The sequence below is a fragment of the Hydractinia symbiolongicarpus genome, chromosome 15, assembly GCF_029227915.1.
Source record: "Hydractinia symbiolongicarpus strain clone_291-10 chromosome 15, HSymV2.1, whole genome shotgun sequence".
NCBI lineage: Eukaryota > Metazoa > Cnidaria > Hydrozoa > Anthoathecata > Hydractiniidae > Hydractinia > Hydractinia symbiolongicarpus.
In genome coordinates, this window is record NC_079889.1 from 10,375,987 (window position 1) to 10,400,314 (window position 24,328).

The 24,328-nt window shown below is 35.3% G+C and overlaps 5 protein-coding genes across 5 annotated transcripts; all 5 read right to left on the reverse strand.

The window, feature by feature from the left end:
- Window positions 1-1,291: 1,291 nt before the first annotated feature.
- LOC130628889 (uncharacterized) lies at window positions 1,292-5,492 on the reverse strand. Its single transcript, XM_057441930.1, has 3 exons — window positions 5,285-5,492; window positions 4,404-4,529; window positions 1,292-1,574 (listed from the first exon to the last, which is right to left on the reverse strand). The coding sequence occupies exons 1-3, from the start codon at window positions 5,475-5,477 to the stop codon at window positions 1,372-1,374; spliced, it is 522 nt and encodes a 173-aa protein (XP_057297913.1). The 5' UTR covers window positions 5,478-5,492; the 3' UTR covers window positions 1,292-1,371.
- Window positions 5,493-7,260: 1,768 nt separating this feature from the next.
- LOC130629162 (uncharacterized) lies at window positions 7,261-11,665 on the reverse strand. The gene is made up of 4 exons (XM_057442281.1): window positions 11,551-11,665; window positions 8,662-8,879; window positions 8,087-8,218; window positions 7,261-7,753 (listed from the first exon to the last, which is right to left on the reverse strand). Exons 2-4 carry the CDS (start codon window positions 8,843-8,845, stop codon window positions 7,587-7,589), a joined length of 483 nt encoding a protein of 160 aa, XP_057298264.1. The 5' UTR covers window positions 8,846-8,879; window positions 11,551-11,665; the 3' UTR covers window positions 7,261-7,586.
- A 3,420-nt stretch (window positions 11,666-15,085) lies between these two features.
- On the reverse strand, window positions 15,086-16,357 carry LOC130628905 (alpha-crystallin A chain-like). The gene is made up of 2 exons (XM_057441959.1): window positions 15,900-16,357; window positions 15,086-15,591 (listed from the first exon to the last, which is right to left on the reverse strand). The coding sequence occupies exons 1-2, from the start codon at window positions 16,192-16,194 to the stop codon at window positions 15,104-15,106; spliced, it is 783 nt and encodes a 260-aa protein (XP_057297942.1). The 5' UTR covers window positions 16,195-16,357; the 3' UTR covers window positions 15,086-15,103.
- A 2,540-nt stretch (window positions 16,358-18,897) lies between these two features.
- LOC130628907 (alpha-crystallin A chain-like) lies at window positions 18,898-20,165 on the reverse strand. The gene is made up of 2 exons (XM_057441960.1): window positions 19,681-20,165; window positions 18,898-19,403 (listed from the first exon to the last, which is right to left on the reverse strand). The coding sequence occupies exons 1-2, from the start codon at window positions 19,973-19,975 to the stop codon at window positions 18,916-18,918; spliced, it is 783 nt and encodes a 260-aa protein (XP_057297943.1). The 5' UTR covers window positions 19,976-20,165; the 3' UTR covers window positions 18,898-18,915.
- Window positions 20,166-22,971: 2,806 nt separating this feature from the next.
- Window positions 22,972-24,234, reverse strand: LOC130628598 (alpha-crystallin A chain-like). Its single transcript, XM_057441569.1, has 2 exons — window positions 23,786-24,234; window positions 22,972-23,477 (listed from the first exon to the last, which is right to left on the reverse strand). The coding sequence occupies exons 1-2, from the start codon at window positions 24,078-24,080 to the stop codon at window positions 22,990-22,992; spliced, it is 783 nt and encodes a 260-aa protein (XP_057297552.1). The 5' UTR covers window positions 24,081-24,234; the 3' UTR covers window positions 22,972-22,989.
- Window positions 24,235-24,328: the final 94 nt, after the last annotated feature.

A 24,328-nucleotide genomic window follows, 5' to 3' on the forward strand; every position in this document is an offset into this window, starting at 1 on the left:
GACTGAATGGAAGCATCAATTATTTGCCGCCATGATCGTTATCGGACTTCTATTGGCTGGCTACCGCGTGACCACATCAAAAAACAAACAATTGCTATTATTTAAACAGCTGGATATCGACACGGAGGCGAAACTCGATGAATCTACACCTGGTCTAAGAGATCCTATCAGAAAGGAAACTATAAGCGAGTTAAAAATTGAAATGCATTCAGAGCTAACAAAAGAACTCGATGCCGCGTTCGTACCGGATAAACGTCAGGATAACTCAATGAAACTGGAACTTAAATATATGCTTCGTGATGATATACAGAAGATCGTAACGAATGATTTACGCGAACAATTAAAAATAGATACAAAAAAACTTATAAATGATGTTATCAAAGAAGGCTTTAGAGAGGATCCAAAGTATCCACAGAATTTATGCAGCTCTGATAAAAATCTACCGCCGGGACAAAAGGTTCTAGCCTACACTGTCTTTGGAACAAGAGCTCATTATTATGAGGGTATTCCCGTGATGTTAAGGGAAGCCTCATCTAGCGGCTTGTATAGTGATTGGTTAATAAGGATATACCATGATGCTCTGATTACTCCAGAAATCATTGCGAGCTACAAAGAATACAAAAATCTACATTTTTGTGATGCTCGAAAACTACCCGTTTACGGTGACCAGACTAAAATTTTAGGAAAGTTTTGGCGAAACCTTCCTATCGCTGACCCGACCGTAGACGTGTTTTGTTCGCGTGATTTGGACTCCGCTTTATTGACACGCGAAGAAGCGGCTGTGCGTGATTGGTTAAAATCTGATAAGATATTACACTCCATGCGAGACTTTCAACAACACATGGTCGGTATTCTAGCCGGGATGTGGTGTTTTCGTCCGGAATACAACAGAACGATGGGAAAGAACTTTGTCGATGATTTATTAGAAAGGGCTAAAACCTACGACAGAAAAACAGACCAGCCGTTGCTTAATGCAGTTATTTGGGACAGCATCTCGGACAAACCAAAATATACCATGCAGCACGACTCGTTCCATTGTAAAATGTATGAAGGATCTATTCCGTTTCCTACCAAGAGAGAGGACAATTCCGAGTTTGTAGGTTGCCCTGGACACGTATGTAGCTGGAAAAACATGGAAAAATGTCCACTGGAGTGCCGGCCAAAAGATCACCAAGATTGGGAATATTGTTAATACTGTTAATACCAACCTCCCTTTCTCGTTAAGTAAATAGTGGTGGAAATGATGCGACAGCTGAGAAATGTTATTTAGTACTTTAAAAAGCCAATAATGTCAAAAATTTTAATTTATTTTCACCCAAAACAGAAATAGAATTTTTAGAAAATTAAGGAAGGCTGTGGAAATTTCCAATTTTATTGTGCATACAAGTTTTCTATTATCCCACTGTCTTCTTCTTTTGTTTGTCTACTGAGCAATATCTTTGATGACAGCAAAACGAGGCCAATAAAATACAGTCCAACTCCGCCCCAGGCTGTGTAGAAGCACCATAGCAACGTCATGCTTCCATTTACGAATGCGAATGTGTAGATGGATAGGCTGATGGTGATGTGGATGACTAAAAATAATGTAAGAAATGAAAGTATTATTAAAGTCTTCTTTTCTTTTCCTGGAAATAAAGCAAACAAAGGAAGTTTTCAAACAAATAGGTTAGGACAAAAGTTTTTGTCCAACAAATAATTCTGTCCAACAATTATAAAATCACGTGTTGTTTTGAGTATGTATTTACACCATTCTTGTCCCCAGGTTCATTTGACCCTTGAGCCGTTAGGCAAAATATCTCGGGAACGAGGTTGCGTTTACATAGAAAAATCACTGAAAAAAAACACGAAGAATTTCAAAAATAGAAAAATGAAGACCAAATCTACCCTTAAGTTGAAGGTTTGAGTTTAGGGTGCTTAAGCGCTGGCAAAAAAGTCTTTAGCACATAACTAAGATACGGTAGTGCACTTTCAGGAAAAAGTCTTCAGCACATTAACAAAGTGTTAGTTTCTTTTTTTAACAAAGACAACATCAGCCAAAATAAAAACACAGGCTACGGCCTGCTGTTACCTATCATAGGAAAAATATTCGACCAGTACCCTGAAGTCATGTATTCTAAAGTAAAATCACATTCCCCTGCAGCTACAAAAGTCAGCTGGCATGTTTTAAAAATAGTTTCGTATCACCTAGCCACAGTGAAACATGAACGCAGGTTACAAGACTGTCAGCTAGCTAAGTACAATTAAGGTACCCCAAAAATATTTGAATCTGTTTGAAAAGTTGTTTGTTAGCTACCTAGCTAGCTAGATGCAATAGACATCTGTGTACTTTGTTTTTTAGGAAGTAGTCATAGCTAGTTAGAGGTGAACATAACCAAAAAGATGCAGTTGGGCTAAAAACTAGCACATTCTTTTGGAAGTTTGCTCACAGCTGGCTAGCATGCTACAAACCCGGACATGAATTATTAAAAACGGAGGGCGAATTTTCAAAGCTCGTAAACACGAGCAATCGAGAAAACCGTTTCAGTATAAGTAACACGCTCTCCAAAATTGTTGAAGCTCACTTGTTGATGTGTTCACAACGGACGTCAGCAGGCCCGGATTTCATGCCAACACGCCCGGATTTTTAAACATTATTATTAAAGAAAAATTAAAATAACAGATCATGTTAGATGTACATAAACCCATTATGGTAAACCTTCTACGTTTCCAAAACCTTAAAAACATGATGAAATATGGCATTTAATGGTTATTGCTAATATATTAAAACTAGTCGTCAGCCCGTGGAAAAATCCATGGGTTTGCCCGTCCTTTTTATACCGCATTGCGTACTTCTCGCTACTCGCGCAGCTAAGCTACCATTTTGCGTGACAGGCAGACAGACAGACGCATGCGGGTATTATAATATAGATAGCCGTTAACCCGTGGAAAAATCTACTGGGTCGCTCGTCCTTTATGTAACGCATTTCGTGTCTCCGTAACAGGACGCGGCTTTCGCGGACAGACAGACAAAATACGGTTATTATTAAAGAGATAAGTAAAGAGAGTTAAAAAAAAAAAGCAAATGTATATAACGTGCAAATATAAATTTTCAAAATGGTCCCGTCGTTGCCTTTGTACATAGGTGCCCTTGACGGTGCTCTTTGTGCAACAACGGCTGTAGACACTTTAGGATCGTTGAATAAAGTATTTGTTGCAGCCTTCCGATTGGCTCATTCATTTTCTTTGCGAAACTTTGGCATTATTTAGACCAAAGCCACCGCAAGACGCCATTTTTTCTTCTGAGATAAACAGGTTTGCAGTTTAAAAACATGTCGGGGTGTAATTAAAATAATGCACCGTTTCTCCGACTTTTTTCCGACTTTTTTCCGTTAAGGTTTTATTTTAATTTAGATTTACTATACGCAAATTTGAAACAATATTTCCCGCGCTTTTTACATTCTTTTTTAGAAACTAGTTAAGGTGACTTACCAAGAAATAACCTATATCGCAGAGGATTGTCTTTTCTACAGTTACTTGATGAGGATATCATAGTACGCGACAGTACGACAAAATTAAGGGAAAAATTTATTTAATTGGTTGCCATGATTACTCGTTGCTAGGTAAAATAGGAGCAAAATATGACATTTTGCTGCTCGACGCTAAACCAAATAACTGAATAACATGCGCTATTTAAAGCGCTTTTTTGGCCGCGTATGTTTCCCAAGGGTCACGTGCAGAGATTGAGTGAAACGCATTTTCGTAAGGCTGACTCGTCTGCCAGACAACTGATGCGGTATTTCTTGGACGAAAGAAAGACTAAAACAGGGCGAAACTGGACAAGATAACTAAAAGACAAAACTTCGATTTAAAAATCGGTTTAAGTTAAGTGCTAGGTAATACTAATGGCTGCATCCACAGAAGAAATTGTAAAGCGTGTGTGCTTCAATCTTGAGAATTCTTGCTTCGCGTGGATTCCGAACTTAAACGGCAAAAAACTTGTTTAAAGTTTATTTTATGGACATTCTAGACTTGTGGATCGACAAAAGGTGTACGGCAGCACTATTTCGACATGAAAAGCACCAAATACCTAAGACCTTAAAGGTCTTAAATGTAATTGACGACGAGGACAGCTTTCTGAATGCGTGTGGAACACCACATTTAATATTCATAACTGTCATACATTGTCTTAGGAGGCCCTAAAGTATCATCCAACAATTGCAAAGCAAAAATGGTTGCTATGGGCGTTGCTATGCACTTATATTTGCGGGTGGTTGGAAAAAGTGCTAGATTACGCGATAAAAACCGAAATTTGTCATAAACACTACTTGCCACAGTATTCTAAGATGAATTTGCTGTCAGAAAAAAGGTAAAAGACAATTCTTGAAATTTCGACATTATTTGGTGGTAAACAGCCTTAAGCTTACCTGCAAGACATTTTAAAACAGCAACGTATGCAGACGAAGCTACTGATAATATTCCAAGAAACATAGCGAGAACAATGTATCCTAAACCAATCACTAGCATTATCCGGATAACGTCTAATTCTTTGTCTAAAAAATAGAAAAAGTACAACATGTGACGTGATATAATGTAATTCGTGCTGATGTTACACCGATCTCTCTTGTAATACCACATCTACAAGCGGAGTCTACAAGGGATAAATGTGTTATATTTTTTTACTGAAGCAAAATGTGTTATTCTAGAAAAGGCGAGAAGTATTTTCAAGTAATTCTGAAAAAGGTGGAACGAACAAATTATACTGGCAAACGACCCATTCAGGCAATTGTTTGATCCTGCCTCTAATGTAAACAGTCCCTTAGTTACCGGCAGAGAAAAAGATGGATAGGTGTTAGAATGGAATACCCGAGGCCTTCCATACTACTGACTTAAATAAGACCAACATTCTCATTTTATTTTCACAGTACAATCGAAGAAGCTATTGCTACTCAAATACCATGTGGCGCAGAAGCAGGCAAAACATCAGCTGGTACAAGGTTAAAACACTTTCACGTGCTAGTAAAATTACTACATTTTGGGTATGTATCTACAAAAGTGTTTCGTTGGATTTTATGCAAAAACAGCAGTGACATAAATGTATGCAATGAAAAAAATGATACTCGCAATTTTGTGACCAATAACTAAAAAACTTGTATGAATTTGTATCTTGTCGCCAAGCGGTGACAAAAAATGACACTTATCAAAAGGGTTTGGTCTGAGACGAGTTGAATTTTTCAGGTGGTAGGGTGAAGTTGCCACTACAGCAAGAAAACTTTTCTTGGGGACAAACAAATCAAAGCATACAAACCTTCTCCGCTGAATACTTTAATACTGTTACATTTATCTTTTATACATCTTTGAAATATTCCTTCATGTTGCTCAGTGCGGCCACGCCAATATGGATTAGCTGTTGCTGTGGTGATAAGAACTGCTCCACATAGTACAAAAAACCACGCTACACAGGACGTTCGATTAATACTGTGTGCTTCTTTTGGTCCCATTTTGATTTTGATTTTTTTCCTGTTAGCAAAAATAAAGTTTGTAGATACAAAATAAAAAAAATTATATTCTTGTTAATGTCAAGAAGAAGAAGAAGAAGAAGAAGAAGAAGAAGAAGAAGAAGAAGAAGAAGAAGAAGAAGAAGAAGAAGAAGAAGAAGAAGAAGAAGAAGAAGAAGAAGAAGAAGAAGAAGAAGAAGAAGAAGAAGAAGAAGAAGAAGAAGAAGAAGAAGAAGAAGAAGAAGAAGAAGAAGAAGAAGAAGAAGAAGAAGAAGAAGAAGAAGAAGAAGAAGAAGAAGAAGAAGAAGAAGAAGAAGAAGAAGAAGAAGAAGAAGAAGAAGAAGAAGAAGAAGAAGAAGAAGAAGAAGAAGAAGAAGAAGAAGAAGAAGAAGAAGAAGAAGAAGAAGAAGAAGAAGAAGAAGAAGAAGAAGAAGAAGAAGAAGAAGAAGAAGAAGAAGAAGAAGAAGAAGAAGAAGAAGAAGAAGAAGAAGAAGAAGAAGAAGAAGAAGAAGAAGAAGAAGAAGAAGAAGAAGAAGAAGAAGAAGAAGAAGAAGAAGAAGAAGAAGAAGAAGAAGAAGAAGAAGAAGAAGAAGAAGAAGAAGAAGAAGAAGAAGAAGAAGAAGAAGAAGAAGAATCTTTTATTGTATTTAATGTTTTGTCGTTTCATTGCAAAGAAATCTTGTTGCTTAGGAATACATAAAATACATATCAAAAGTATATAAAGAAAAACTTAGTCAAAGTGCAAAAGTTTTACAAAATAGTTCATACACTTTTGACGGCCATGAACTTTTGTGTAAGTCAAAAATGATTAGCCCGTAGTCCCTTTAACCCCTTATGACCTAATGTCTCATATGGTCACTTGTTGTGTCGTATTATGTCGTGTCAGAAGCACAATATGGGGTCATCGCAACTAGTGAAGTGAAGTGACTTTATCCTCGTGGGCTTCTTATTATCTTGTCTATCTTAGTCTTAATGGGGGAGATAAATCAATCCAAAGCTTTAACTTTGATTAGCCTGTTAAATTTGTCATTGCTTAAAGTGTTTACTAACTTATTTCATCGGCTGTAAGTGCTGCAGTGCATAATAACGTTATGTCATGATCTCTAACAGTGAATTTGAATTGCCGCCATTTTAAATGTTCCCGTAGACATTTGTGCTGCTTGGACGGAAGATTGCGCAGCGCTAAGTACGTCGTGCTTCGCGATCAAAGTGAATACTTTCGCCTTAGTATGGAAGCTTTAAAAGCATTAGTTTAAGTTTAGACGACTCTATTACCAATAAGTGCTGCAAGTTCGGGGGTGACAAGAAGGTGTGGCATGTTTGTTTCATATCTCGCTTACGTTATCAAGAATTTACTTAATGTTATCGCCCGATCGCTTTCCTAGCAGACAAGTAAATAGAGCAAGGATGTGTTTCCCACTCGACATTTATTCAGGTATGCTCCTTAAAATTTAATTTAGTATTATCGACCGATCGTGTTGCATATAATGTAACGGTGCCATACTTGCGTTCGACTATGTTGCGCTTCGAGTTATCAACCAATCAAGAAATTGCTACCGCAGCAGACGAGCGATGTTGTACGTATCATAACTAGCCACTGAAGCTGCTTATGTAGAGGATCAACCTCGTCCCCAGGGCTTTTTTCTTTCTTCTCGTCGTTCGAGATTGTCCTGGGCTCTGGGTGCGAGGTTGATAGAGGATATATCTAAAGCAGTCATTTTCAAGAAAGAGACAATTTCTCGTCCTAATAGGGAACCACGCTTGAAGAAATAACAAAAATCACAAGTAATATAAATCTCATATTTTCATACAGTAAACTTCTATTTTAATAATAATATTATTTTTTCACATATATTTTTTTTGGACAATAGCTTTAGTTGTTGTCGAGACTTTGTCGTTTTGGCTTCCTGCGCCATATGCCCTCAATAACTCAACTTCTTTTGCGCCACACGTCCACTATCAACTAATTATCAGTTTCAATAAACGACTACGGGTGATTTGCTAATATAGCAAAATAGTTTAAATTTTTAGGCATTTCTATTTTAAGAAGCATAGTCTCTCAGAAAAAATTTGCTAGCTGAACGTCTAAAGTTTTGCGGAGACAAACAGTGTTTACTGTTCTTCTGTTATCAAACAACTAGCTAGAAACAACATAAAAAGACCCATTCCATACAAGCTAACACCAGTCCAACCAATCATGAAGCTCCATTTCCATGAATACAGTGAATTGTTGCTATAGTGATAAGTATAGATAGCAATACCACTTGCGCAGCACAAAACTAAAAAAAAAAGTCAGTATATAGAAGTCTCTGCGAAGGAGAATGTAACTGCTCCCTTTATTGAGACGTTGTTGCAGATTCTGGACAATATGTGGGAGCTTCTACGCAAGAGAACGTAACTGCTCTCTTTTTGAGACGTTGTTGCGGATCCTGAGGAAACTTCCTTAATAACTTCTTGACGGAAAAAATAGAATAGAAAATTTGATACATTGAAAGTATGCAGAATAAAATTGTTTCTTTCTCTCGTTCTTCTTACTCCTTAGAACGCTTTACGTTTCAGAAACTAACTTTGTAGCAAATTTTCCATCGCATTTTTTAGTAAAGTGTACTTACAGGCTATGGTATCTAACACCGTTAAAGCAAAGAAGAGATCTTTTTCAACACACGGTGATATGATGCTGAGTATCATTGCAATACCAAGAAGAGCTGCACCACCCATCATTAACAGGCGGAGGGTTTCAAATTCTAAACAAACAAAAAATGATAGATTTGTAAATAAGAACATGGATAACAAGATAAACTTTATTACACTCCTTTTTTGTTATCTTCGTAGGCATGCTCCACCCTTGCCCCATGTTTTTGTCTTTTTAACCTTATCTGTTATATCGAGAAGGTAAAAAATCCTGGTGACAAGGGTGGGGATGCTTCCTTAACGTTAATTCATCATAATACTATTGTAATTTGATAAAATCTAGAAAACATTTAGTGCCTACGTCATTGATGTTGAAGGCCGCAGGTTAATATATTACGGTAGCCGAGAATTGAATAACTAGTAACAAGGCGGGGGTCGGGTGAGGGGACTGGGGATAAAGCGATATATAACGGTAGGCGAATCAAAAAAAAATGAATAAATAAAACTCCAACACAATAATCCGCAATTTGAAAAAATTGAATTTAACATAACATACCTTTACTTCTTCCCTCATCGAAAAATTTTATAAATTCGCACTCGCTATCACATTTTTCGAACAGTCCTTCATGTATGTTGCCATATCCTCGCCAATATGACGTGGCTAGGCTTGTTACTATACATGCAGTTCCAATCGTCATCAACAACCACACGACACAGTATACAGCACGAACGCAACCCATTTTCTGTTGTTGTTGTTGTTGTTGTTGTTTTTACCTTGAGTAAAAAAACGTTATTTTTTTGGTTATTCCTGTGGTTTTGAATTTAAACCTATGATTGTCTTTTAAGCTTTTAATTCATTTCCCCTAGGTTTTCAAAAGCGTGGAAATTCAAATATTAGAAGAAGCAGAAATGATATTCGTAGGAAGAAAACAGAATCTTAAGCTTCTTGACAACCTTAAACAAATAATAGGCCATACTATGAAACATATGTTTTTTTTATTTATTTATTACTATTAAGATAATCATTTTGTAAAATAGCTTTTTTTGTTCAAAAAGATTTAAAACTATCTCATATTTGGTTTTGTTGATTTTTAGCTCTCAGCTGCTGATATCAGCATATTTTAGACATTTTAGACTTCTTCATATAATTATCTTTATTGTTTTTAGAAGTTTAATTTACTGGCCATATAAAAAAGAAAAAAATGGAAAAATAGACCAGCTAAAGAGAAGAAAATTCTGAGGAAAAATAAATATAACCTATAAAAAAAAATGTATAAAAAAGATAAAATACACTAGCCCTAAAAACTAAAAACACACAAAAATTTGCTATGAAATAACTACACAAATAAAAAAAAAAATTAACTGAAATTTGGCTAAATAAAAAAAAACACATTATGAAAATGCTCTAGCATTTAGAGCAAATAGTTAGATTTAACGATTTTCTTACGCTTTCAATAAAAATTGTTCAATTAAAAAACACATTATTAAGAACAATATTTAGCCTAAATTTTTCTGAAGCCAACATTCAGACTCTTATAAAATATATAAATAATAATACACGAGTCTTTCATCTTCTGTTAAACTAATGTTTTTCATCGCAAGCTGTATTAATTCGCAACAAAATTTCTTCACGTGTTCCTAACAGCGCGCGTTTGTTATAACTTTTTAACCTGCCTGTTAAATAACAATTTTAATGTGTTTTTAATTATTGGCGGGTTAGCTAGTTTAAATTCCTCGCTAATTTGAATTGTTAAGGATTTCAAAATATTTGCAGCTTGTGGTTTATTTAACTTTGTAGAAAGATAAAATTAGAACAAAAAGAAAAGAATGAACGGTCACACGTTGGGTTTTGTAATTTCAAAAAGAAAAAAGTCGTCACACAAAACACATGCCTGAACTGTTTCTCAAAAAAAAAGTCGATTAACTCAATCCAAGATTTCGCCGTCAGTATATACTATGAATGTAGGAAAATTCATATGCGCAGTTTTAACTTTTATATTAGTGGTCATAGGAGCCATTTAATAATTACGTAACGCCTGGGGGATGGGAAGAGGGGGGGGGGATGGAATCATTTTTGTTACTAAATGTAGAGCTCTTTGTTTTATATAACGAATTTTTATGTATAATGGATATCTTTAGTTAATTTAGTTTCTGGTGCACATCTTGAATTTGTTTTCCTGCCTCTGGACTGACGTATAACAGTCCGAAAATATTATCCTCTCTAAAGACATGGCCCTGTTACTTCTTTTTCATATTAGAGTACTATTTTGCCTGACTAGATGCGTTACAAGGGGTAGGGATGGGGTGGTAAAATATCGCAAATTTAAGTGTTAACATTCTAAGAGTAACTTTTTCACGGGGACTTTTTTTTTGGCAAAATGCTGTATAACATCATAAACAATTTTAAAAAAATCACTATTTTTAGGATGTTCCATAAAAATTTGATCGTAGTTAACAGAGGGAAAAAAAATAGTTCTCAAGGGAAAAAATATGTTTGGCCATAAACCAGATGCGCATTTTCAACTCTTTTTAAAGCCGTCAAATAGCTAATCTCTCCAAGCAACGCAAAATTTTGTTTAAGGCTCGATGTTCTTGCACCCAGTAGTTGCTTACATGTTGCTATCTATTTAAGAAAACCAATTTCACCCGTCCATATGCTCAATTAAGCAGGTACACCAATCGCAATCAAGCTTTTGAAAATTATAAACACGCGCTCGTCGGAATACGGTAGGCCTCAGAAACGACAGTTCCATGAACTATATAAAAGCTATTAAACTGTCGACCTCCTGTCACTGTCATCATAATCCATCTGTCACGCACATGTTGACGTATGTCATTAGAATTATAATGATATACATAGAGGTAATTAGCACGCACACATACAATAAAGAGAAAATAATCGGTGATTTTTATCTCAGTGTTTATAATGTGGTTTTCAGTATTTCATACAAAGTATCGGTTCATTGTTCGTCCGAAAGCAAAACCAAACTAAATAAATTTTTTGCTTAATTTTCATTCATTTCCTTTCGGGTTAGAGTAAGTCTGTAGAAATATGTTGTATAATTTGTTCGTTCCATAACACACAGACTCTTTTCAAATTGAGTAACTTTTGTTTTCATATCGCGAAATGTGAAAAGTAACGCCAGATATGGCGTATTGTGGCGTAAAAGTGGGTCATAATACGACGTAAACTGGCCTGCAGTAACGCAAATTGAGTCGTAACAATACAGTCCAAAATGGAACGTTATTTAACGTATAACATTTTACGCCGCATTACGACGTAAAAAGGCCGTAATGTGATTTAAAATAAGCTTGCATTTGTTGGCTTCGCTAATGCTAAGGTTTATTTTTTTTATCAATCTAGGTGTCACCTTATCACATTCTCACCAAGTTAGCCCTCGTTTAAATATGTTATACACCTTAGTTATTAATATAAGTCACTTACTGTTTATTGTTGACCACTGTTGCTATCTTCTTGTCCGCGGCGTACGGTTTAATTATGTGCACAATACCCTAAACAGCATTTCTTGAATAAAGTGTATATCTTGCCAAGAGGAAATATAAAGACGATGCAATAACGTAATCAATTTGTTTCCCATGCTGTTTTTTAGATTGATGCTTCAATTAATGCCAACCTGGGTACGAGGTTGGCTATCACTTATAATCTTACGTCAACGAACAATTAAAAATAATTAGGGTGATTATTTAATTAGGCAATTATTCTTCTAATGAATACATGAATCCCTATATGGGATTGAATGTATCATAAGCTCTTGAAGAAGAAGAAGGAAGATATATCAAGAGGATGTGAGTCATGCATTGTAGTTGATAAAAGGAATAAAAATAAGGGTGGAAAGGGGAGGGGAGAGGTTTGATCTTTCTTACAATTACGTTTTTTTCTTCTTTTTACGGGAGAGGGCTTATCGTGGTACTCACCCCCGCATTGTAGTCATATCATAGATTGCAGAAAGTGAGTTTAGTAGCAACAGGTACCTGCGAAACACGTGGTAAATAAATAAATAAATAAATAAAACACCTGTGTTCAACAGATACTAAGACTTTAAAAAATGGCACCCTGGGTAATCTTCCTTTCTTCTCTTTTTAAACAATTCTACTGCGGTTACCATATTGCGTGAAAGAAAGACAGACAGATTATTTTCCCATATTGAGTTGTTGATTTAATGTGAAGTTACCAAAGTTTTGGCATCCTTTTTTTCGCACAGCTTATTTCTTTAGCGGGAACGATGTTGTAGAGTTTTGCAATGAACCTTTGCGATTGTATTCAAATTCTGTGTCATGTGTTATGCCGACCTCCCTTTTCTTTTTATTCCATCTGTATTACCTTATAAAACATTTATCCCCCTTTCCTTCACAGCTTGACAAATGGAAGCCTAATCGTTAAGTTTAAGTAGACCTACCCTCACATACTACCTGGCAGTGGGCGAAATTGGATTTGCAGTCTCCAGAACTGTAAGCCGCAAAGGCGTTTATCTACATACTTTATTCGCTTAGAACACGCTCTAATAGGGTGAATGGTAATAGACATTCGCTGCAGACACATACTTTCACCTATGATTTATCAATTGATAAATTCAATCCTGCTATAATTCTTCCAAGTTTTCTTATGAACCTCGAGTGTATTTTTTTGACACGGGGACGACGATGCGAGCAGAACAGCTCAGAACCAGAACACGCTATCATAGGGTGAATGGTAATAAGCATTCGCTGCAGATACATACCCTTGTCTTTACGATGAACCACGACCCCAGGGTATATTGTTGTTTTTTTGACACGTCGACGGCGATACGAACATCCAAATCGCCGTCCCGGATATCCAACCCGACCTGGCGTTAATGGTCAGGCATTAGTACGGGTTTGTCATTGACAAATACCTGCATTTTATAATTTACATTAATGTCCGGAATTGGCATTCGATAGATTTTCAATAGACTGCAAAAGCTAAAAAAATATTAGGGTCTGAAACACGCGATCCATATTCCTTGTCACAATTCTCTTCCAATAAGATATCATATGCAGCCAGTTTTGTTGTAACTGTCCTCTACCCTCCCACCTCCTACCCTTTTTCTTGAAGTAATTCTGTGGATGTAAAAAAAATATAGAGAGTTGTCTGATAAAACTACCCTATTGGTACTTAGGTTCATCTGTAATTCATCTTTACATTTTGTCCTGGTTATTTTAATTACGGAATGTGGCAATTGAATTGTGGTTATTTGTTTCCCATCATCCTACAATCGCATCCTGTGCTGGATGCCTCGATTCCTATGTCACTCTCTTCTGCTATATATCTTGTTGTTCGTGATATTGTCATTCCGTTGATCATAGGAAAAGATGGAAATGAACTATATCGTTTTGGTGCCAGTTTTTATCTTAGGTGATTGATTGATTAACTATTATTTCTACAGGATCGAGCCACTATTATCAATGAGGGTCCTGTGTTCTGAATGTATGCAACCAATGTGTGCAACCGCATTGCCTACCCAAGTTTCTTCAGATGGCATGGCTTAAAACGTATCAGTGGTAAATTACTAAATCGCAGTAGTCATTACTATTGCAATTACTGTAACGAAGGTAATAATGATCTGCCATTTTGATTTTTTAAAATGGGTGGTGCCAAGATTTCTAGTGCGGAAATGTATACTCATTAAAAATCTCGTTAGGAGTAAAGGTTCCTTTCCGAGCTAATATTTTAAACGAGATCAAAATATCCGAGATTTGAAAATTACATTCTAATATGATGCTATTGACGCACTGCATAGCAAGACTACAAGCGCTGCATAGAACGCTCTAACCAGTTCACGAAACCGTCAAAGTTTTCTTTGTCATTTTTGTTTTTTTGAAAAAATGTATAAATAATTGCCTCATCTCACTTTCTTACACAATTTTTTTTTATTTCTTTTTTTGTAAAGAATCGCAACTAAATGTAATTTCTTTTTTAATAAAAAAACTTGTTTAATCGCGCCATATTGTTTTTGTAATTTTCCCGCGTTAACTGATGGGAATGACGAAGCGAAATAAAAGTGCAGAATTTTTAAAAGAAAAATAAACCGCCCGCCTTAAAATTATTTAAACGGGAAACGGTCTTTAACAGGCCGTTTATTGTTTCATAAATTGCAGAAATTTCTAGTTGCGCATTTCTTTTGTTTACCTGGCCAACACATCTACTTTGAGAGTGGGTGCAGACTTTTGACAATTGGATTATGTTTGATCACATCAAGAAATAGCCATTTCCAGTCTCATCTTTTCTAGTGTGCGTAGTATTAGGCAAAATGGTTGGGACGCGCATGCGAACGTGTCTCTAAAGGGGGATTTTCACAAAGAGATATGAACGGCGAATTCGATGGCGAACTCAATTTTTAATTTTCACGACAAAATAAATAAGGCGATAAATTCATTGTTTACATTAGTTAACCGCGTTCTGATTGATCAGAAACTAGCAGAGAAACCTTTAGGCGCTAAAAAGTAGGAACTGTTTCTACTTTTCAGCGAAGCGAATATTTCGATGCAAAATCAAAACCAACAAAACTACGCATGCTCAGATACCATTCGCCGTTAAATTCGCTTCGTGAAAATTCCCCTTAGTTGTTGTTGAAGTGCACCAACTGTGTTGCTTGAGTACAAGTATTTTATTTATAGCAAATATCTGTGGTGAAAATTGCTCTGAAACAAAGGCTGTGTATTGCATTCTTGTAGAGTTTTGAGATGCACTGCTTTTATACTAAGCCTTTCTCCGTAATATTCATGTGATGTGAAATAGTTGATATGTATAAAGCTTTTTGTTTACTTTATGTGTTGCGTATCTTTCAAAATTGGCAGTTTTTCCGCAGTTAAAAGTTTCATCAAACATTTGGTAAAAATAAAAGAGAGGAATTTTTTAATTTCTTTATATATTTTCGAATGTATAGAACAAGATATAACAAAGCTTTTTAAGATTGTTTTTTCCCTTAAAATGTTTTTCTTCCTTTTAAAATAAACCGTTTTTATTCCTCCATGATTTCCAAGGTTCTCGGCTGTGACGGCTCCATTCTTGGTGCTTCAATCGCCAGCTTTCCATCCTTTGTATACTTGGAGGACAACGCTTCAGCATTCACGTCATTCGGCAAATTATAATGCCAGTTAAAGTGATGATAACGCATGCTTTTGTCGCCTTTATCACCCCGGTGCTCCTGTTTTGATTCTCCTCTTATAAACAGATCTCTTCCGTGGACGCGGACACTGATTTCTTCTGGCTTATACCCAGATACATCTAACACAAGGCAATAATTTTCTTTTTTTTGAACTTCCTGACTTTCACTTTCTGTAATCAGTTTGGGTGCCTCTATTGCAAGAACCCCGTCTTCAGAAATATTTGATGTCAGGTTTTTTGTGTCGATACCTTCAGGTATGGTATAAACGCGTTGGAAATCACAAGACTCGTAGCCTGTGTCAGTTTCGGTGCGATGTGTTCCTTTGATGAATAATTTTTGTCCTAAATAAATGGAAATTATCGTTTGCTACATATTTTTTGTTATAAAGGCTATTAAAGTGATGTATCCACTTCAGAAATATCGGAACAAAAAACGGCGATACAAAATTAGAACAAAACAAAATAAATTTTCATATCTAATGAATTTGTTCTCAGGGGTTCTATTCTATTTTGCTTTGGCAAAATTTAACAGCGGCTACACACCGGCCACGCATAAAACTCCTGGGGACAAATTTGAGAAATAAGTATTTCCATTGTAATGGATGTAAAAACGTATGTAAATAATTAAATAATTAAATAAATACACCTACCATCAACTTTAACTGTAATTTCCTCGGGTTTATAGCGTGTAACATCTAATTTCACACCAAACTTATCCTTTTGATCTCCGGATACCCCGTACAACTCCTGACCAATTTGACGAGACAACCTTTCCCTTTCTCTAGCAGTTATATCTTGTAAGCGTCTCTCAGCGCTATGCAAAAATGGGTGATGGTTGTAGAGTAGAGGCAAGTAACGCATCGGAGGAAAAGTTAAGTCACCAAAAAAATCTTCTTCGATATCCATTAAGGCTGATCCAAGAACAGGAATATGCCAAGATGCCATCTCTAAAATATTCTAAACTCTTCAAAAATAAACAATCAGTCTTTCTTTCAAATCAACTGAAGTAACATTCAACGCACTTTCTGTTTTATATGCTCTCAGAAAATGCCCTAGAATTTTCTCGACTTTCGGGCGTCCAAATAAGGTCTTAGCAAAACGTGCTGCATCACATTAAAGTTCAAACAACTTTATATTCTAGCTCAATAATAGCAACAAAGTTTTGCATGGAAGGAAATTTCTAGATCTATCTTTACTAGTCCACGGGGTCTGGACACCACAACCCCGTAGATTTAAAATTTTTTGTGCATTTTAAAGCGCGATTGGTTATTGTTTGAGCTGTCAATCAATTATATCATAATGGCGGAGAGCCGATCAAAACACAAATTGTCGTGAGGTCTTTCTGCCTTGCAAAAATGTTTTATTTACGTGTTTAATCAGAGTAAAAAATTCTTTTTTTTTCACACATTTATTTCGAAATTACCTGTATATGGACTCTCTATTGGACAACGAAAATTATAAGACCAACCAACGGAATATTTTTTATCACTGTAGCTATATTAGCTAGCTATACATGAAATGTGCTTTTTTGGAGATTGCTAATGCCACGTAGCTAGTGTATTTGAGGAAATACGCTTATACAAGTTTCCTTTTAACAGACCAAGTTTTGTGTTTAATTTACACTAATAAATGTCTCAAAACTTCATTGTAGCTAGCATTTCTTTGCAAGTTTTACAAGTATAGCTACCCCACACCCAGCCAGTAAACCATGGTTTTACCAGTAGAGCCCTGACACTCATTGTTGTAAACTTACATAGTTGCAACATATTCTACTGTAAAATACAATCTAAGGTTGAAATGCGCTTACAGAAGATCAAATTTGTCAGTCTAGATATTTCAGTTGTAATTAACTGACAGTTTTCCAAAAGCTTGCCTCATGGTTCTGTAAAAATCAGGGATAACTCTTAAAGAGATTGTTGTGTAGCTAAAAACCAAATTTATGTAAAAAATTTTGGTTCAATGAGTTTTTCTAATACAAGGACAAAAAATGTATTTAAAAACCACGAACCCTTTTTTGTCAAAGTCTGTAACAAACAGCCTTCAACTTCAACTTTCAATATTCTTAGGGTGAGAGAGAACTATTTAATTAGAAGGCTTTGAAATGCTTATCATCATTTAAATTAAAACTTTGAAGGTTATATATAAAATCAATGTATTTATACTGCACTAGTTAATAATTTTTGCGAAAAATATAGCAATTTGTGTTCTGTTTGTTAGCATTTTTTGTGATTTTATAACAAACAATATGCAATAATGCTAATGGTACTCTCTGACTTCACATTTAGCTTTTTCGTATAATTTTGATTATTCAGAAATCTTTTACAGACATAAGAAAACATTGATTTGCATGTGCAATAAATCACTGGCATAAAGAAATCTGTGTGTGTGTGGACGTGTACTCATTTGTTTGCAAATCTTTTACAAATTTCTCTGGCAGCATCCCTTTTTATACGCACATACACAATACAGCAATTATTATTAAAGCTAGCTGCACAATTGTGGAAAATTCACTAATACAAACAAGCAAATTTCCATTCAAATTTTGATCATGACTAAATTAACATACTGTATATGTGCATTTCATGAAAAGTTTTTTCGGACTAATTTAAGAAGGCTTTAGAACCCTCACCATCATTTTAATTAAAAATCTCCAAATATCAACTGTAATTCGCAGTTACCATCAACACAGTATCATTTTAGGTTAGGTAAAGTCCTATGTAATGTCCTGAGTGCTATAGACCCACAAAATTGCAATCATAGTGCTTCCCTAGACAGTCAATAGAATTTTCAGAATTTCTTTTATTTATGAAATATAGACAAATACTCAACAAGTTTCAAAAAACTGTATAAATAATTGCCTCATCTCAATATCTTCCTCAATTTTTTTTTTATTTCTTTTTTTTTGTAAAAAATGGCAACTAAATGTATTTTCTTTTTTACTAAAAAAACTTGTTTAATCGCGCCATATTGTTTTTGTAATTTTCCCGCGTTAACTGATGGGAATGACGAAGCGAAATAAAAGTGCGGAATTTTTAAAAGGGATATAAACCGCCCGCCTTAAAATTACGTAAACGGGAAACGGTCTTTAACAGGCCGTTTATTGTTCCATAAATTACAGAAATTTCCAGCTGCGCACTTCTTTTGTTTACCTGGCCAACACATCTACGAAACTTTGGGAGTGGGTGCAGGCTTTTGACGATTGGATTATGTTTGATCACATCGAGAAATAGCCATTTTCAGTCTCATCATTCGTAGTATGCGTGGTATTACGCAGAGTGGCTGGGACGCGCATGCGAGCGTGAACGTGGGAATTTTCACAAAGCAAATTGAACGGCAAATTCGCTTTTTAATTTTCACGACAAAATAAATTAAGCACCAAATTCATTGTTTGCACTGCTTTTATACTAAGCCTTTCTCCGTAATATTTATGTGATGTGAAATAGTTGATATGTATAAAGCTTTTTGTTTACTTTATGTGTTGCGTATCTTTTAAAATTGGCAGTTTTTCCGCAGTTAAAAGTTTCATCAAACATTTGGTAAAAATAAAAGAGAGGAATTTTTTAATTTCTTTATATATTTTGGAATGTATAGAACAAGATATAACAAAGCTTTTTAAGATTGTTTTTTCCCTTAAAATGTTTTTCTTCCTTTTATAATAAACCGTTTTTATTCCTCCATGATTTCCAAGGTTCTCGGCTGTGACGGCTCCATTCTTGGTGCTTCAATCGCCAGCTTTCCATCCTTTGTATATTTGGAGGACAACGCTTCAGCATTCACGTCATTCGGCAAATTATAATGCCAGTTAAAGTGATGATAACGCATGCTTTTGTCGCCTTTATCACCCCGGTGCTCCTGTTTTGATTCTCCTCTTATAAACAGATCTCTTCCGTGGACGCGGACACTGATTTCATCTGGCTTATACCCAGATACATCTAACACAAGGCAATAATTTTCTTTTTTTTGAACTTCCTGACTTTCACTTTCTGTAATCAGTTTGGGTGCCTCTATTGCAAGAACCCCGTCTTCAGAAATATTTGATGTCAGGTTTTTTGTGTCGATACCTTCAGGTATGGTATAAACGCGTTGGAAATCACAAGACTCGTAGCCTGTGTCAGTTTCGGTGCGATGTGTTCCTTTGATGAATAATTTTTGTCCTAAATAAATGGAAATTATCGTTTGCTACATATTTTTTGTTATAAAGGCTATTAAAGTGATGTTCCACTTCAGAAATATCGGAACAAAAAACGGCGATACAAAATTAGAACAAAACAAAATAAATTTTCATATCTAATGAATTTGTCCTCAGGGGTTCTATTCTATTTTACTTTTCCAAAATTGAACAGCAAACTCCTGGGGGAAAATTTGAGAAATAAGTATTTCCATTGTAATGGATGTAAAAACGTATGTAAATAATTAAATAAATACACCTACCATCAACTTTAACTGTAATTTCCTCGGGTTTATAGCGTGTAACATCTAATTTCACACCAAACTTATCCTTTTGATCTCCGGATACCCCGTACAACTCCTGACCAATTTGACGAGACAACCTTTCCCTTTCTCTAGCAGTTATATCTTGTAAGCGTCTCTCAGCGCTATGCAAAAATGGGTGATGGTTGTAGAGTAGAGGCAAGTAACGCATCGGAGGAAAAGTTAAGTCACCAAAAAAATCTTCTTCGATATCCATTAAGGCTGATCCAAGAACAGGAATATGCCAAGATGCCATCTCTAAAATATTCTGAACTCTTCAAAAATAAACAATCAGTCTTTCTTTCAAATCAACTGAAGTAACATTCAACGCACTTTCTGTTTTATATGCTCTCAGAAAATGCCCTAGAATTTTCTCGACTTTCGGGCGTCCAAATAAGGTCTTAGCAAAACGTGCTGCATCACATTAAAGTTCAAACAGCTTTATATTCTAGCTCAATAATAGCAACAAAGTTTTGCATGGAAGGAAATTTCTAGATCCATCTTTACTAGTCCACGGGGTCTGGACACCACAACCCGCGCGCGTAGATAAAATTTTTTGTGCATTTTAAAGCGCGATTGGTTATTGTTTGAGCTGTCAATCAATTATATCATAATGGCGGAGAGCCGATCAAAACACAAATTGTCGTGAGGTCTTTCTGCCTTGCAAAAATGTTTTATTTACGTGTTTAATCAGAGTAAGAAAATCTTTTTTTTCACACATTTATTTCGAAATTACCTGTATATTGACTTTCTATTGGACAACGAAAATTATAAGACCAACCAACGGAATATTTTTTATCACTGTAACTATATTAGCTAGCTATACATGAAGTGTGCTTTTTTAGAGATTGCTAATGCACGTAGATAGTGTGTTTGAGGAAATACGCTTATACAAGTTTCCACTTAACGGACCAAGTTTTTTGTTTAATTTACACTACTAAATGTCTCAAAAATTCATTGTAGCTAGCATTTCTTTGCAAGTTTTACAAGTATAGCTACCCCACACCCAGCCAGTAAACCATGGTTTTGCCAGTAGGGCCTGACACTCATTGTTGTAAACTTACATAGTTGCAACAAGATCAAATTTGTCAGTCTAGATATTTCAGTTGTAATTAACTGATAGTTTTCCAAAAGCTTGCCTCATGGTTCTGTAAAAATCACGGATAACTCTTAAAGAGATTGTTGTGTAGCTAAAAACCAAATTTATGTAAAAAAGAAATTGTTTGATTTCGGAAAATTTTGGTTCAATGAGTTTTTCTAATACAAGGACAAAAAATGTATTTAAAAACCACGAATCCTTTTTTGTCAAAGTCTGTAACAAACAGCCTTCAACTTCAACTTTCAATATTCTTAGGGTGAGAGAGAACTATTTAATAAGAAGGCTTTGAAATGCTTATCATCATTTAAATTAAAACTTTGAAGGTTATATATAAAATCAATGTATTTATACTGCACTAGTTACTAATTTTTGTGAAAAATATAGCAATTTGTGTTCTGTTTGTTAGCATTTTTTGTGATTTTATAACAAACAATATGCAATAATGCTAATGGTACTCTCTGACTTCACATTTAGCTTTTTCGTATAATTTTGATTATTCAGAAATCTTTTACAGACATCAGAAAACATTGATTTGCATGTGCAATAAATTACTGTCATAAAGAAATCTGTGTGCGTGTGGAGGTGTACTCGTTTGATTGCAAATCTTTTACAAATTTGTCTGGCAGCATTCCTTTTTATACGTACATACACAATACAGCAATTATTATTAAAGCTAGCTGCACAATTGTGGAAAATTCACTAATACAAACAAGCAAATTTCCATTCAAATTTTGATCATGACCAAATTAACATACTGTATATGATCATGTGCATTTCATGAAAAGTTTTTTCGGACTAATTTAAGAAGGCTTTAGAACCCTCACCATCATTTTAATTAAAAATCTCCAAATATCAACTGTAATTCGCAGTTACCATCAACAAAGTATCATTTTTAGGTTAGGTAAAGTCCTACGTAATGTCCTGAGTGCTATAGACCCACAAAATTTTAATTGCAATCATAGTGCTTCCCTAGACAGTCAATAGAATTTTCAGAATTTCTTTTATTTATGAAATATAGACAAATACTCAACAAGTTTCAAAAAACTGTATAAATAATTGCCTCATCTCAATATCTTCCTTAATTTTTTTTTTATTTCTTTTTTTTTTGTAAAAAATGGCAACTAAATGTATTTTCTTTTTTAGTAAAAAAAACTTGTTTAATCGCGCCATATTGTTTTTGTAATTTTCCCGCGTTAACTGATGGGAATGACGAAGCGAAATAAAAGTGCGAAATTTTTAAAAGGGATATAAACCGCCCGCCTTAAAATTACGTAAACGGGAAACGGTCTTTAACAGGCCGTTTATTGTTCCATAAATTACAGAAATTTCCAGCTGCGCACTTCTTTTGTTTACCTGGCCAACACATCTACGAAACTTTGGGAGTGGGTGCAGGCTTTTGACGATTGGATTATGTTTGATCACATCGAGAAATAGCCATTTTCAGTCTCATCATTCGTAGTATGCGTGGTATTACGCAGAGTGGCTGGGACGCGCATGCGAGCGTGAACGTGGGAATTTTCACAAAGCAAATTGAACGGCAAATTCGCTTTTTAATTTTCACGACAAAATAAATTAAGCACCAAATTCATTGTTTGCATTAGTTAACCGCGTTCTGATTGGTCAAAAACTAGCAGCGAAACCCTTAGCCGCGAAAAAGTAGAAGCTGTTTCTTTTCAGTGAAGCGAATAATCCGATGCAAAATCAAAACAAACAAAACTGCGCATGCTCAGATACAACTCACCGTTAAATTCGCTTCGTGAAAATCCCCCTTAGCTGTTGTTCGAGTGCACCAACTGTGTTGCTTGAGTACAAGTATTTTATTTATAGCAAATATCTGTGGTGAAAATTGCTCTGAAACAAAGGCTGTGTATTGCATTCTTGTAGAGTTTTGAGATGCACTGCTTTTATACTAAGCCTTTCTCCGTAATATTCATGTGATGTGAAATAGTTGATATGTATAAAGCTTTTTGTTTACTTTATGTGTTGCGTATCTTTCAAAATTGGCAGTTTTTCCGCAGTTAAAAGTTTCATCAAACATTTGGTAAAAATAAAAGAGAGGAATTTTTTAATTTCTTTATATATTTTCGAATGTATAGAACAAGATATAACAAAGCTTTTTAAGATTGTTTTTTCCCTTAAAATGTTTTTCTTCCTTTTAAAATAAACCGTTTTTATTCCTCCATGATTTCCAAGGTTCTCGGCTGTGACGGCTCCATTCTTGGTGCTTCAATCGCCAGCTTTCCATCCTTTGTATACTTGGAGGACAACGCTTCAGCATTCACGTCATTCGGCAAATTATAATGCCAGTTAAAGTGATGATAACGCATGCTTTTGTCGCCTTTATCACCCCGGTGCTCCTGTTTTGATTCTCCTCTTATAAACAGATCTCTTCCGTGGACGCGGACACTGATTTCTTCTGGCTTATACCCAGATACATCTAACACAAGGCAATAATTTTCTTTTTTTTGAACTTCCTGACTTTCACTTTCTGTAATCAGTTTGGGTGCCTCTATTGCAAGAACCCCGTCTTCAGAAATATTTGATGTCAGGTTTTTTGTGTCGATACCTTCAGGTATGGTATAAACGCGTTGGAAATCACAAGACTCGTAGCCTGTGTCAGTTTCGGTGCGATGTGTTCCTTTGATGAATAATTTTTGTCCTAAATAAATGGAAATTATCGTTTGCTACATATTTTTTGTTATAAAGGCTATTAAAGTGATGTATCCACTTCAGAAATATCGGAACAAAAAACGGCGATACAAAATTAGAACAAAACAAAATAAATTTTCATATCTAATGAATTTGTTCTCAGGGGTTCTATTCTATTTTGCTTTGGCAAAATTTAACAGCGGCTACACACCGGCCACGCATAAAACTCCTGGGGACAAATTTGAGAAATAAGTATTTCCATTGTAATGGATGTAAAAACGTATGTAAATAATTAAATAATTAAATAAATACACCTACCATCAACTTTAACTGTAATTTCCTCGGGTTTATAGCGTGTAACATCTAATTTCACACCAAACTTATCCTTTTGATCTCCGGATACCCCGTACAACTCCTGACCAATTTGACGAGACAACCTTTCCCTTTCTCTAGCAGTTATATCTTGTGAGCGTCTCTCAGCGCTATGCAAAAATGGGTGATGGTTGTAGAGTAGAGGCAAGTAACGCATCGGAGGAAAAGTTAAGTCACCAAAAAAATCTTCTTCGATATCCATTAAGGCTGATCCAAGAACAGGAATATGCCAAGATGCCATCTCTAAAATATTCTAAACTCTTCAAAAATAAACAATCAGTCTTTCTTTCAAATCAACTGAAGTAACATTCAACGCACTTTCTGTTTTATATGCTCTCAGAAAATGCCCTAGAATTTTCTCGACTTTCGGGCGTCCAAATAAGGTCTTAGCAAAACGTGCTGCATTACATTAAAGTTCAAACAACTTTATATTCTAGCTCAATAATAGCAACAAAGTTTTGCATGGAAGGAAATTTCTAGATCTATCTT